Source organism: Mobula birostris, chromosome 8, assembly GCF_030028105.1.
Source record: "Mobula birostris isolate sMobBir1 chromosome 8, sMobBir1.hap1, whole genome shotgun sequence".
Classification (NCBI taxonomy): Eukaryota; Metazoa; Chordata; class Chondrichthyes; order Myliobatiformes; family Myliobatidae; genus Mobula; species Mobula birostris.
Window position 1 is genome coordinate 124,285,808 of NC_092377.1, and position 15,936 is coordinate 124,301,743.

The 15,936-nt window shown below is 47.0% G+C and overlaps 1 protein-coding gene across 1 annotated transcript in view; it reads left to right on the plus strand.

Moving 5' to 3' along the window:
• LOC140201658 (uncharacterized) overlaps nt 1-15,936 on the plus strand; it is a 72,217-nt gene that overhangs the window by 29,344 nt on the left and 26,937 nt on the right. The window contains exon 3 of the mRNA XM_072266113.1: nt 2,644-2,659. Coding sequence (XP_072122214.1) covers nt 2,644-2,659 — 16 coding nt within the window. The remainder of the gene's footprint in view (nt 1-2,643; nt 2,660-15,936) is intronic.

Consider the following 15,936-nt stretch of genomic DNA (forward strand, 5'->3'; position numbering starts at 1 on the left):
TGGAGCCTTGGGCTGGACGCTGAGGAGGAGCAGCCACACTGCGTGAAGTCCAGGGACAAAGGAGAACTTGTTTCCCTTGAGTTATAGGACCACTTATAGGTCGATGAGAGAAGGAGAAGAAAGAGAATGAGGAAGCTGCTGCGGGAGATCTCCATGGGTTTGAGACGGCGCTCCAATCCATGACGAACACTTTGCGATCTGATCTATGGGAGGGCGGTTCCAGCACAGGAGTGATTGTGGGCATCCTTTAGGTCTGGTGGTATTGGAAAATGCAAACGCATGCATTGTATTTTCTATGTATTACAGTATTTATTCAAATGTACACATTGTATTTTCTATATTTACTATGTAACCACTGCTAGCTCAATAGAAGGTATTCACTATGTATCCATGACTTTTGACCTGTTCACTATTAATTCATGAAGAGAACTAGAATGAAACCAAGTAGAAAGATAACGGTGGCGAGTAAGGTGATGAAATATGTGGCAGTATGTCAACGCAAGACTAACTAAGAAATAACTGTGGTTAGGGATGAGAGGACATATGATCTAAAATGTAAACTAGGACATAATTAAGTTGGGGAGTAAAACAATAGTGGAAAGTCGAGAGAGGATATATTGATGATATGTAATCACAGGCTGACTGGATATGATAATGTAGCTCAGATAGGAAAATTGCTGTAAAAATGCTGTATACAAGCCTCGACGGGCAGTCAGCTACTAGCTTTCTGATTGTCTCAGCTTTGATTTGCAAATTAAAGTTTAAAATGTCTTGACGGGTTCTCTACATCTCCTTGTCGTTTGTGAGAAACGAGAAACCACGACAAAATTGGCGTCACAAACAGGATCAGATAGAGACCCGCGAGGAAGGGAACGGCAGATTGGGATGCTTCCCGGTCCCTCGGGGACCCTCACAGGGCTAACAGAATTAAGGGTGCACTCAAAGAAATAAGGTGAGCGCTTTTTGCGATAATTCGGACTAAGAATTCTGTTGGTTTTGGGCGGTCTCGGGGACTCAGAAGTGTGAAGCAACTGCCAAAGGGTCTCTCCGATCCAAAGAATCTGGCAGAATTGGGGATAAAAGGAGGCTCAGAGGGTTAATCAAGAGCACGGCAGTGGGGGTAAGTATGAATAAAGTAATAATAAGTTAAGTAAGAAGATTCCACGTGGTGTTGGTAAGTCCCTGTGGATACCGCTTCGCAAGAAACGAAGGTCTGAATGGGCAGAGAAAGAAAATTAAAAATCCTTGTGAATACCGCCTTAAGAAGTGTAATGGTCTGCATAGGCGAGGTGCAAAGTAAAAATCCTCGGGAATACCGCCTTAAGAAGTGTAAGAGTCTGCATATGTGAGGTGCAAAAGGAAAAGGTTCTGTGGATACCACCCTAAGTAGGGGTCTGCACGGGCAGAACGTAATAAGAGATAAAGATAGTTTAATAGATAATTTAGATGCTGGTGAGATAAACCATAAGGCTAGGCATAGAAATAGAGTTAGAGAAATAGTATTATTAAATGGACAAGTCGTGAGATTCTAAAAATACCATAATAGAAAAAGGAAAAAGAGAACAACATGACAGAGAAAGGAACAGCAGTAGAAATATTGAGCAGAAAATTCCCAGTGTGTCAAGGTAAGATCGCGGAAATTTCAGAAAGATGGGGGAAAAAAAACCTAAAAAACTGGTCACGAAATGGCCAAGAGAAGGAACGTTTGATGTAAGCTTATGTGAGGAAATGGAAGCGCTAATTAAAAATCACAAACCCAAAGATAAATCTAAGAAAAGAGAGGAAAAAAGGGAACAAGAAATGGAAGTGTTAAAGCTCTATAGGATGGAGGGAGAAAGGTTAAGAAAGACGGTAAGTATATTAATAGTAAGTAAAAAAGACAGTGAGAAACGAAAGGAGCAGTCTGATAAAGAAAAGGAAAAGCTTAACAGGGAGCCAGCTTCGGCTCTATACTCAGACCTGAAAGACATAGAAAAACCTCCTCCCTATTATGAGAAAGAAACCCTTAAGCAGTGTCCAATGATAACAGGAAGAGTGGATCTAAATGGAGAAATTAAAGTCTGGGATACCGAGGAGGAAAGAAAGAATCACGAATAGGAGCAGAAGGAACTACGGAAGGTAATAGAAGAAGACAGGGCAAAGACAGAACAGGAGAAAAGGGAAATAGAAGAGGAGATCAAAGGGTTACAGGAATTAAAAGCGAAAAGGGATGAAGAGAAATCTTTGTTATATGGGCACGGAACTGAACAGGCCAGAGCAGAAGGTGACTTGTCGGGAGAGCAAGAGTTAAGTAGCAAAAGAGAGGGTGCAGGAGAGTGCAGGTAGAGGATAGGAGATAGAGGCCTTGAAGGGGAAAAAGAGAGAGTGAAAAGGCACATATTAGAAACAGAGGAAGAGATTAGGAAATTACCGCAGAGAATAAATTTCCAAGGGGAGTTTGAGGATTTCACATGGGCCCAAGCAAATGCTAGCAAAGGCAGAAGGGAAGAACTCCATGAGGAGGCCAAGGGAGAAAGGAAACCCCAGGAAGAATCATGTGGCAGCCAGTAAAAATGTGCTCAGAAACAGATGGGGAGTCAGGCGAGGAGGAGAGTAAGGATATGTGGGAAAGGAAAGGGAGAATGATGCCATTGTTAGTAAAAGGATTGGGACAAGTACAGTATATTCCTTGGGGATCCCAGGACTTGGAAGGGCTGAAAAAACACCCTGGCCAGCCTACATGGGGGTGCAGGGAAGTGGATTAGGGCCTTTGAGGAAGAGTGCACGGGACGAATGTTGGCTATGGGAGTTCTGAAGGCGCTGCTGATAAGGCTGATGAGAACCTCCAAACTACAAGAGCTGATGGAAGTGGCTGGCATACAGAATGTGGACAGCACATTGACTGACGGGGCCAGATTTGATACAGTGAGGCAGAGGGTATGGGGGGCCCTCAGGGAGCTCTATCCACCCAAAATGGACCCCAAAGCCATGAAAGGGGATCCACTGGGAGGCACTGAAAATCCAGCAGCCTATATAGAAAATCAGTTGAAAAGCTGGAGACTGGAAACTGAACAAGAGGTGGAAGGCAACCCATTTATGACTTGGATGTTCCGAAATGCTGTTTTGGATGCAATGCCTTCCCATGTTAAGTCTAAACTTGAGGAAGTGGTTGGACTGATGTCAATGACCCCACAGGAATTCAGGGACCACGTAGTCCATGCGGTCGAAAAATATCGAAAAGACAAACGAAAGTTGACTGAGCAGCAAGAAGAAGTGCAGGGAAAGCTGATACAAATGCAGCTTGACGAACTTAAAAAAAAAAAGGAAAAAGAAAACGGCAAGAAGATGCTGCCAGCAGTGACCGATTTAAGCACAGCCGTTGAAATGAATGAAATGCCATGATATGGAGGGACCGGTCGTGCCGTAAGACAGAGACCAGAAAACCCCGTGCCAATAATAAACGTCTTTGGGGGAGCTTTTCCGCAAATGCCCTATCAGGGACAGGATAAATTTAAACAGTAGCCCAGACAGCACTGGAAATCCCAAGGATGGAGACAGAGAGGTTATGGGCAGGAAGGGCAAGTAAGGAAACAAAGGTAACGAGAGATACAGAGACTGTGCTGGGGATGTAACCAGCCAGGACACATGAGAAGGGACTGCCCACTTAAGCCATGGGTCATCACGTACCAGCAGGAACCAATGAGATGGGAACCACAGTCTAGCCAAGGACCAGTCCCCGCAGGCCCGAGGGGACCCGTGAACCCCTATGCAAGACATTAGGGGTGCCCAGAGAACCCAGGTGGGAAGGGACACTACCCAGTGATAACAAGGGAGGCAGAAGAGGGACCCATTGTTTAGGTTGTGTTAGAAGGGCAGTTGACACCAATGTTGATAGATACTGGAGCCACGTATACTTGCGTACAGCCGCAGTATGCCCTTCACCTTCCCATGTCAGGAAAATTTATTAAGACTGTAGGGTTCTCGGGAAAAATACAGTTGACACAATGTACAGCTCCAATGAGATTAAGGATGGGCAGCAAAGGAATAGTTTTGACGATATTAGTGTCTAAAGAACTCCGATGAATTTGCTAGGCAGAGATGCCCTGTTGAAACTAGAATTAAAATTAGAATGTACCAGAAGTGGGTTGAGTGTGGAAAGAGTAAATGCTCAATTACTAGTGCGGAAAGTCAAGAAAGCTAATGTCTTTTGGATAGGAGACATAGAAGATCAGATCTGGGAAACCTGGGAAAAGTGGAAAAAGTGCGTTCAGGCTATATTGCCCCAGGCTGTAGCGCCCGAATCCGAGTTACATTGCACAGTGATTTTTGACGGAACTCAGAACAAAGAGCTAGAGGAGAGATGGCACAAGGAGGCAGGCAACCGGCAGCACCTAACAGGAGAGGCTATAATAATTGGGAGACAAGGGGCAGCCCTGCAAGTCAGGTGGAATACCTTCTTGGAGAAATGGTACAGGATACTGGAAGCTGAGCCCCACATAACGCTGCTGGTGAATGAGGGACATCAGTCTAAAGACCTAGGACCCTTAGTAAAGCAGGCTGGAACCGCAGCGGTGTGGAGGAAAATTATGCCACAGGTGTGGGTATCGGGAGACAACAACCATTTTAAAATAGAGGTAGATATAGATATAGTAGGAACAACAAAGGAAGTCGAAGTAACTCCCCAACCAGACCTGATGTTATTGGGAAAGGAGGAAGGCCAGCAGAGAGATAACAGGCTGGATAGGTTACCATCTATTCTGTGGTCACAACATGACATGGATGTAGGGAGAATAAGAACAGCCAGTCCGGTAGAATTAAAGCTGTAAAAGGGAGCAGTTCCACCCAGGAGACTACAATATCCCTTGAAACCAGAGGCTGAAGAGGGAACAGCGCCAATGATACAGGGGCTGCTGGAGGCAGGAGTACACAAAAGGACAGACAGCCCATGTAATACCCCGCTGTTACCTGTCCTTAAAGCGGATAAATCTAAATGGAGACTGGTGCATGACTTGCGAGCGGTGAGTGAGGTAGTGGAGGACTGGCCGGCGGTAGTTCCCAACCCAGACACGCTCTTGACTAATGTTCCACCAGAGGCAGACTATTTTTCAGTGACTGATTTGTGTTTGGCTTTTTTCAGCGTTCCCCTGGCAGATCAGTGTCAGTACCTATTTGCATTTACATACAGAGACAACCGGTATACCTACACTAGAATGCCGCAAGGATTTAAACATTCACCACACGTATTTAATCAAGTGTTAAAGGCGGACCTAGAGGGCAAATCGTTGGAAAGTACATTGATACAGTATCTGGATGATTTGTTGATTTGCTCTGAAACTGAGGGACAGTGTGAACAGGATACCATAACCCTTTTAGAGAGACTGGCGCATGGAGGGCATAAGGTATCTAGAAAGAAGCTGCAATTTTGCAAGCAACAGGTAGAATACCTAGATAGAGTGATATCCAAGGGGGTGAGGGCGAGAGCGCCGGATCAGATTGAGGCTATAACTAAAGCTCCCAAGCCCCAGACAGTGAGACAGATGATGATGTTTCTGGAACTGACAGGATATAGTTCAGATTGGATTGGGGAATATGCTGAAATTGTAATGCCACTAAGGAAAATAATGAAGGAAGCAGGACATACAAGCTTGAGGAGTAGTCTACGGTGGAATGAGGAGGCGGAAGTGCTTTCAATACTATAAAGCAGGAGTTGCAGTCAGCCCGAGCATTAGCTTTGCCTGACTATGAGAAGGCCTTTCATCTGTACATATCCAACCGACAGGAAGGTTATGCCACGGCAGTTCTAATGCAGGAGACTGGCACAGGTAAAGCAAAACAACCGATAGCATACTACAGTGTGAAACTGGATGAGGTGGCTCAGGGGTACCCACCTTGCTACCAGGGATTGGCAGCACTATACTATGTATATGAAAAGGCATCATCCATAACCATGGGCTATCTTGTGATTCTGTACACACACCACAAGGTAGCAGAATTACTGGAAAGAGGGAAATTCGTGTTGACACCAGCCAGGATAGCAGCATATCAGATGCTACTGACATTTTCAGATATAACTATACAGAGATGCACCACCAGTATCATAGCTGATTATGTATCTTTAGGGTATGAAGGAGAACCCCATGATTGTGTAGGGAAAACAATGACATTCGCTAAATTGAGAGCAGATTTACGATCAGAACCATTAGAGGACGAAGATAAAAAGGTTCTTTTCGTAGATGGCTGTTGTTACAGGAATCACGATGGGAATCAGGCAGGTTTCTCAGTAGAGCAACAGGATCAGGCAGACTTCAAGGTCATCAGAATAGAGGCATGTCCCCAGCCGTGCTCCGCCCAGCTAGCGGAAATCAGAGTTTTGACGGCAGCGTGTGAAATGATGGAAGGAGAGAAAGTAGATATCTATACAGATTCAGCATATGCTCATGGAGTGTGTCATTTGTTTGGGGCAGTGTGGAAACAGAGAGGTTTTAAAAAGAGCAATGGAGATCCCATACAGCACTGTCAGCAGATTTTAGATCTAATAAAAGCACTGATGAAACCTAAAGCACTGGCTATAGTAAAATGTCGGGCACATAAAAAAGGAAATGATGCAGTAACAAAGGGAAATCAAGCTGCAGATGAAGCAGCCAGGAAAGCGTCTGGGTGTACATCCGCTGTTATTGCACCCCAGGTATGTCTAGAGCCGGAACCTGTGGTAGAGGACCTGATTGAAATACAGGGAAAGGCAACTTTGGCAAAGCAAACACTGTGGAGACGAAGGGGGGCCAAGCAGAACCCAGAAGGCCTATGGACCACGGAAGATGGCCTACTGGTAGCTCCCACCCCTTTACTGACTATCCTGATCTCAGAAGCACATGGGATGGATCATTGTGCAAGGGGGAAGTAATAAGGAAAATAAAAAAAGGTTGGATTTTGGTCACCTTATTTACAGGCTTCAGTAGACCATGTATTGTCACAGTGCGAGGTACGCGCGCAGAATAATGTTCAGAAAGGAATTACAACCCCAATAGGTCATGTACCCGTACCTGAAGGGCCATTTCAACACCTAGTGATTGACTATGTAGACATGATAAAAACAGTAAGAGGGAAAAGATACATGTTGGTGGTAATCGACAGATTCAGCAGATGGGTAGAGGCAGTACCCTCGAAAGATCGAGGGGCAGGAACAGCAGTAAAATTCCTGACAAACGAAGTGATCCCAAGGTTTGGGATACCGACAGAAATTAGCTCAGACAACGGTACAGCTTTCATCCAAAAAGTGGTCAAGTTAGTACTGCAAGCACTGAGAATAAAGCAAAGATTTGGATGTGTGTATCACCCTCAGTCGCAGGGTATGGTGGAAAGAATTAACGGGACCTTGAAAACCAAACTAAGCAAAATCTGTGCAGATACTAAACTCAACTGGGTCGATGCACTACCGTTAGCATCAATGTGTTACCGCATGCAGACTAATCGGATGATGTGTCTAACACCACATGAAATGCTAACCGGAAGGCCCATGCCAGTGCCCCAGTGGAGAGGACCATATAAAGGGCCTAGTTTGGAACAATTGGAATTGGAATTAAAGCAATACATGCGGCAATTAACTATGATACATAAGTCTATTTACGCACAGGAAAAACAGAAAGAGCCAGAGATCGATCAAGGGGAAGGACCAATCAAGCCAGGTGATCAGGTCTACGTGCGAGCGTTTCGAAGAAAGTGGAACGAGCCCAGAAGGGAAGGGCCCTTTACAGTAACCAAAGCATCACCCACCGCAGTTCCAGTGGAAGGACGCTCCACCTGGTATCATCTCAATCACTGCACTAGAGCAATCCCGCAGGTACAGTCAGGTGTGCCACCCGAGGTAAGTGGTGAAGAGGAACAAACAGTAGGGGACAGACAAGAGCAACAAGAATCTGATACTGAACCGCAGGAACTTGACCAAGTAATAAGGGAAATTTTTGGTCCTGAGGACAGGCCCGAAGACGCTAAGGATGGGGTTATGGATGGTAGTACTCTTTCAGATAATGGGGACGACCAGTCCCGCCCCCCCCCCCCCCCCCCGGGATGGTACACTCAGATACTCTTGTGCAGATTTGGAGACCATTAATTTGGCAGATGTGGCATGGGACTGTTAGGATCCCACAAAACCTGAGAGAAAGGAGTAAGAGGAGCACCACGGTTACCTCCGTACCATGGTACCAGAACATGTGGTACCAATGGGCAAATTATACAGCAGGGATGATGAAGAGACAGAATTGTTATCTATGCTCAAGGGCAAGTCTGATGCAACACGTAGCCCCCATGCCTTATAACTCCTCCACCTCCACGCAATGGCGAAAGGAGCGGAGGGGGGAGTGTGCGCAGCAGTGTCCAAGTGTAGTCAAGACCTGCAGTATGGGAATTTGAAGCGGGACGGATCCTTGTTCTCAGAAATGTATTGATAACACACCAATGTGCCCTTATTGGTTTATGTTATACCAGGCTTCCTCGCAGTTTGATCAAAACAAGTTTGCTCCTAACTGTAATTGCAGCAGACCGTGGGCTATAAATAAAAGAAGCCAGACACCCACATTGGGAAAGCTTAAAATGCAGGAACATTTGAGTTACGAATGTTTCACGCGGATGGGTGACCTCTCGGTTGGGCATTTCAGCGGCAACTGTGTTAAGATTTGGGATGTAACCCCAGGCTGAGGATACCAGACAGGTACCCCTTTGCCCGAGAGTGCACTGAACTCCCAGACCATCCCGTTAGCAGATACCTGGTGGTTGTGTGGACAGGAGAGGGGTCTGAGATCCACGCTTCCCCTTAATTGGGCGGGTACATGTACGCGTGTTATGCTGATTCAAGAAGTGGCAGTATCCCCTGAAATACAGTTTGACACCTCGAGGCAACAAACACTGAAACGGAGGAAGAGAAAATATGAGCCCGACCTAACGGTTCGGATCGACAGTGTAGGACAGCCGAGGGGATACCTAACGAGTTTAAGGCAAGAAATGAGATTGCTGCGGGCCGGGAAGCACTAATACCTGCGATAGGGATTAGCAAAAATGTTGAATGGATAAATTATATATATTATAATCAGCAGAGATTCATAAACTACACAGATGATGCACTAGAGGCTTTGGGACAGCAGCTAGATGCAACCAGTAGAGTGGCGTGGCAAAATAGACAGGTACTGGACTGGCTATTGGCAGAGAAAGGAGGGGTTTGTGTAATGTTTGGGGAACAGTGTTGTACTTTTATACCGAATAACACTAGTCCGGAGGGATCGCTTACCAGAGCAATGAATAAACTGAAAAATCTAAGAAAGGAAGTTAAGCAAAACGCAGGGTTTGGACACCAGTGCTTTGACTGGTTAAATAGTAAACTAGGAGGATGGGGAGCATGGCTGACCAAGATTGCAGTAACCATCGGTATTGTGTTACTGAGCTGTGCGGTCATTCTGTGCTGTTTTCTTCCATGTCTCAAGTCGCTTGTAGTGCGTGCTGCAATGAAACGGTTCCCGATGCTCCTGGAAATTATTGGGTCGAGCCCTGCGGAGAAAGAAGCACCGATGATGTATTCGTACAGGCTACGAGACACGCAAGACGAACAGGAGAGAGATGAAATATGTGGGGATTAGACTGTGAAGGCTGCTGAGTCTTTTTCCCTGTCTCAGATACGAAGGAATGGGTTTTTGGCTCAGCGACCTAGGGAGGTATAGAGAGAACTATAGTTTAACCCAAATTTGGGAGTAAATGCGGGGCTTTATTTGAGCTTTTGTGCATAGACTCTCAGACCTCCTCTCTCTGTATGAGACCCTGTGGGTCTCAAAGGGAAATTATATTGGAAAATGCAAATGCATGCATTGTATTTCCTATGTATTACAGTATTTACTCAAATGTACACATTGTATTTTCTATATTCACTATGTAACCACTGCCAGCTCAATAGAAAGTAGTCACTATGTAGCCATGACTTTTGACCTGATCACTGTTAATTTATGAAGAGAACTAGAATGAAACCAAGTAGAAAGATAACGATGGCGAGTATGGTGATGAAATATGTGGCAGTATGTCAACGCAAGACTAACTAAGAAATAACTGTGGTTAGGGATGAGAGGACACATGGTCTAAAATGTAAACTAGGACATAATTAAGTTGGGGAGTAAAACAATAGTGGAAAGTCGAGAGCGGTTATATTGATGATATGTAATCACAGGCCGACTGGATATGATAATGTAGCTAAGAGAGGAAAATTGCTGTAAAAATGCTGTATACAAGCCTCGACGGGCAGCCAGCTACTAGCTTTCTGATTGTCTCAGCTTTGATTTGCAAATTAAAGTTTAAAACGTCTTGACGAGTTTTCCGCGTCTCCTTGTCTTTTGTGAGAAACGAGAAAGCACGACAATGGGAGTCATGGGAACTAGCGGTACCCTGTCTGAATCCGTGTTTGTTAAGTCTAGGAGCACGGCCGCATTCGAGGCGTGTCCTTTCTCCCGCAATTCTTACAGGAAATGTGTGGGAGTTTAGGTGGCAGGAATGTGGGGTTGTCAGAGGAGATGGAGGGGGAAAAGGAGTTTGGGGTGTGGGCAGAAGGGGTAGGGACAGGGAGTGGGGAGTGGGCAAAGGGGGAGGGGAGATAGAGTGGGAACAGGAGTGTGGGGGTGTGGGCATAGAGGGTGTGGTGCGCAATGAGAACAGGAGTGTGGGGGTGTGGACAGAGAGGGTGGGGTGGGCAATGGTACAGGAGTGTGGGGGTATGGGACGACGGGGTGGCGTGGAGAGTGGGAACAGGAGTGTGAGGTGTGGGCAGAGGAGATGGGGCAGGGAGTGAGAGCAGGGGTGTAGGGGTGGGGAGGAGCAGTGGGAATGGGAGTGTGAGGTGTGGGCAAATGGGGTGAGGAGATGGAGTGGGAACAGGAGTGTGAGGGTGTTGGCAGAGGGGGTGGGGATGGGGAGTTGGTACAGAAGTATCGGGGTATGGGCAGAGGGGGTACAGGAGAGTCGGGGTGTGGGCAGAGGGTGTGGGGAGTGGAAACAGGAGTGTTGGGGTGTGGGCAGAGGGAGTGCAGGTGGGGAGTGGGAACAGGTGTGTCAGGGTATGGGGATGGGGAATGCATACAGCAGTGAAGGGGTGTTGGCAGAGGGGGTGGGGATGGGGAGTGGGTACAGGAGTGTTGGGGTATGGGCAGAGGGAGTGGAGGTGGGGAGTGGGAACAGGTGTGTCAGGGTATGGGGATGGGGAATGCATACAGCAGTGAAGGGGTGTTGGCAGAGGGGGTGGGGATGGGGAGTGGGTACAGGAGTGTTGGGGTATGGGCAGAGGGAGTGGAGGTGGGGTGTGGGAACAGGTGTGTCAGGGTATGGGGATGGGGACTGGGTACAGGAATCTTGGGATGTGGGCAGAGAGAGTGGGGAGATGGAGCGGGAACAGGAGTGTAAGGGTGCCGTCAGAGGGGGTGGGGAGGGAGTGGATATGCTAGGAAGAAGGGAGCAGGTGGGGGAGTGATAGGGGAGTTGAGGGAGACAGGGCAAGTAAAGGGGAGTGAGGGGTGGGGAGGAAGTCAGGAGAGCGAGTGAGTAAGGGTAGGGTGGGTGAAGGGAGATCTTCTGTCATGACCAATCACCTGACTGTTTGGAAAAAGGCCTTGCCCGCAATCTCAGGGTTAGTGGGCTTGTGCCTTTCCCGCCCCACCCACACCATTCACTCTCCTCTCTCAACGTCTCCCTTGGCATTGCTTCCTCGTCACCACCCCTCCTTCAGGAGCAAGAATCTTCGGGTTCTCCCTCACTCACTAAAGCAGCGTGATGGGTTGACCGAGGATAGCAGGACCGAGGGAAGATGTCTGCTCCCTCCCAACTCCATGGGGACGAGCGAAGGGGTTGCTTGAAATCAATGAGTCTGGATGTCCCCAGACTAGCAGCATTGCAGTGAAACAAAAATTATGGATGGGAAACATCAAATCTCCAGCTGACCCCATGGGCAAGAGGCGTTGTGGTATGAGAGGATACCACATTACCAACAGACAGACAGACAGATTATGTGGTGATGGATGAAGTTAGAGACCCAGAATCTAGGCCATAGAATGGGACATCCCCATCCCACTTACCATCCAAGAGAGGGAGGAAGGAATGAAGGAGACAAAGATAGACAGAGGGAGAAAGTGGAAGAGAGAGGTGAATAAAGAAAAGGAGAGATTGGAGTTTGAGGGAGCGACAGAGGAGAAAGCAACAGATTAGAGCGGGAATGAAAATCAGCAGCTGGAAAGATAAATAATGAAAGGAGAGAGTCTCAGAGATAGAGAGAGAGCAAGAGATAAAGAGAGGGTGACCAAGGAAACAAGGGAGAGGGATTGAGAGATGGAAGGAGTTAGAGCTGAAGGGGGGCAGGCATCTGGACAAAAATTGAGTAAAGGAGATAGGGGAGGGGGAACAACACTTGCTCTTCAACAGGATCTTGATTAACCGGCCCAGCTGAGGGGGGATGTGTTTAAGCTGGAGAGGTGCAGTAAATATTCAACATACTGTTGCCAGGATTGGGGAGGTTTGAGATCTAAGCAGAGATCAACAGACTGTGTCTTCTTCATAGAGCAAAGAAGTCTGAAGGGTGACCTTGAAACGCTTTATAAAATCACGAGAGGCCGACATCATGTGGCTGGTCACAGTCATTTTCAGCTGGGTTAAAGGACTCAGGTTGAAGATGACAGGGGAAGATTTAAAGAGTTTTTTTTTAACAGGGATTCTGATGGGGTAAAAAACTCACTGCCAGAGGAGGTAGGAGATGTGTGTACAATTAAAAATCATGGTTACATTTACATGGATAGAAAGTTGGAGAGGAACTGCAGACAAATTTGATCAGCTCATGCTGGTACCTTGGACAGCATGCACCAGTTGAGCAGTGGGCCCTGTATCCATAAAGTATAATTTAATGAGAGATGCTGAGAGAGAGTGACCTAGAAAAGATTGAGACAGAGAGTTGGAGAGCAACAAATGGAACGAAAGAGAGAGACAGAGATGAGAGATGACACAGAGAGACAGGGTGTGGGAGTGAGGGAGAGAAGGTAATGCAGTCAGTAAGATTACAGAGAGGGAAGGGCAAGCTCCTTGATGTGGACGGGGAGACTCAGTGGAGTCCCAGAGGTGGAAGTGACAGGGATGCTTAGGGCAGAGTTCTGTCTTGAGCAGGTGTCCCAGGTGGGGAGATAATCCCTTCTTAACAAGGGTCATTTCCTTTTGAACAGGGTTGAGAGAGGCTCTCTTTAACACAGTACTTGATAAGAGAGAGAGAATCTCTCCTGCCAAGGGTCCCTGATGATGTAGAGCATCCTACTTTAACAAGGGCTTCTGATGGGGGACTCCCTCTTTAACGTGGATTGTCGATGTGCCACATGTTCCATTTTAACAGGAGTCACTGATATCAGAGAGCTGCCCACACACTTTTGATGGAGGACAGACACCCTCTTGAACAGGGGAAGTTGATGTGAGAGAGATTTCAAGTTCAGAGGTAACACTGCTGTGGGGAGCCTCATGATCACAAGGGTCCATGATAGGTGAGACATTTCCTCTGTAACAGGGATCCTGGGTGGCTGTAAGAATCCCTCTGTGGCTGGTTTCCATGGTAGGAAGAGACATGTTCTTTCACAAAGGTCCAGATAGGAGAGGAGCCCTCTCTTTAACTAGACTCCCTCTTTTTGCAGACGCCTCTGATGAGGGAGTGACTCCAGGGACTGCCCCTCTCCAGGAGTCCATGTTGAGGTAGAAAACCATTAGCTCGAGCATAATAGGGGAATGTCTCACGCTTTACCAGGAAGCCTTAAAGGGGGAAGAATTTCCCTCTTTGAAAAGGGTCCCAATAGACAATTATTTAATTGGCTTATGATTCTTCATCCACCAAACTACAGTGGAAAAACATCCAGATGATCTGATCAGCTCAATATATCTCGGGGCAGTACAAAGGTGGACAGTAACAATGCAGAATTAAGTGATATAGTTACAGCACATGGAGGGAATTCCATGTTGTGATGTCACAAGTTTGCCATTCAGGTGATGTAGGGGACAGATATTACAATGTCTCTGTCACTGAGACATCACCGAGCTGCCCCATACAGCCAGTTAGGTAATGGGCGGGACAGACTTTCACTGGCTGAGCACAGAGAGCATGGCAAAGACTCTGTCAGTATCACTTGCTGTCAAATCAATGCCTGCAAAAAGCAGGAAGTTGAGTGGGAGGGGAGTGAGGGAAAGGTGTGCTTGGTGGTGGGATTCTACTGGAGATGGCAGAAGTTATGGAGAATTATGCGCTGGGCATGCAGGCTGTGGTAGGTGACGACAGGAAGAACACTATCCCTGGTGGAGTGGTGCAAGGATGGGGTGAGGGCAGAAGTACGTGAAATAGAAGCAATGTGATTGAGGGCTGTGTTGATGATGGAGGCACACCAGCAAGAACTTTCCCTCTCTCTCCCACCCCACTTTCTGCTTTTTCTGCTTTCCGCGGGGATCACTCCCTACATGACTCCCTTGTCTGTTCGTCCCTGCCCACTGATCTCCCTCCTGGCATTACTCTTTGTAAGTGGAATGAGTGGAACACCTGCCTCAATGTCTCCTCCCTCACTACCATTCAGGGCCCCAAACTGTCCTTCCAGGTGAGGTGACACTTCACCTTTGAGTCCGTTGGGAACATATACTGCACTTGTTGCTCCCAGTGCGGCTTCCTGTATATGGGTGACATCCGATCCGACACTGACTGGGAGACTGCTTTGCCAAGCACCTACGCTCCGTCCATCAGAAAAAGCGGAATCTCCCAGTGGCCACACATTTTTCAATTCCACTTTCCATTTCCATTTCGACATGTCAGTCCATGGTCTCCTCTATTGCCACCATGAGGCTACACTCAGGTTGGAGGAGCAACACCATATATTCTATCTGAGTAGCCTCCAACCTGATGGCATGAACTTTGAATTCTCAAATTTCCAGTAATTGAAGCCCCCTTCACCATTCCTATTTCCATTTCCCTCTCTCACCTTATCTCCTTACCTGCCCATCATCTCCCTCTGGTGCTCCTCCTCCTTCCTTTTCTTCCATGGCTCATGCCCTGTCCTGTCATATTCCCCCTTCTCCAGCACTGTATCTCTTTCACCAATCAACTTCCCAACTCTCTACTCTACCCCTCCCCCAGTTTCATCTATCGCCTACTACCTTGCACCTCCCTCACCTTCTTACTCTGACTTCACATCTCTTTTTTCCAGTCCTGATGAAGGGTCTCAGCCTGAAACGTTGATTGTACTCTTTTCCGTAGATGCTGCCTGGCCTATTGAGTTCCTCCAACATTTTTTGTGTGTTCTTTTACCTACCTCCCTGTGTGGTTGAGTCCACATATTAAATTAGCAATAAAGGCATGTCTGTATCTTCTTTGCATTAATTACAGTTTTTAGACCAGTTGCTGAGTCAGACTGTAATGTCTCTTCTCTCTTTCTTTGAATGACTGATTAGTTCCTGTTAGTTTCTAGGCCCAGCACCACCAAGTGTGGATCCCATGCTGTTGGAAGTGTTGGCTGACAGGTCTGTCCTGGTCTCCATTTATAATATTACTAAGGTGCTCTGTGAGTCTACCCCTCCGGCTGTTACCTGTGTCTCCTTGGTAGAAGATATGACATTGTTTACACTGAACTGCATGAAATAAACTCTGATGCTTGCAAATGACCCTCTGCTCTGTTTGGGTCCCCCTTCCTGTGGCTCTTGTTATTTACACATTTTAATAATATTAAATGCTTGCAGGCCCAGCAGTGACTCCCAGCTCACACTTTATCCAGGATCTCAGCAATGGTGTTGAAAGGACTCTTGACCACATCAGTGAGCTCCAGTGTGAGACAGAGTGTATCCCATCTCTCCCTGAGGTGTCTGATGGCTTCTCAAGGTTTGACATTCAGGTTGGATCTTTGGGTGAGACATAACGAGTAGCATGATGGCTGGAGATGA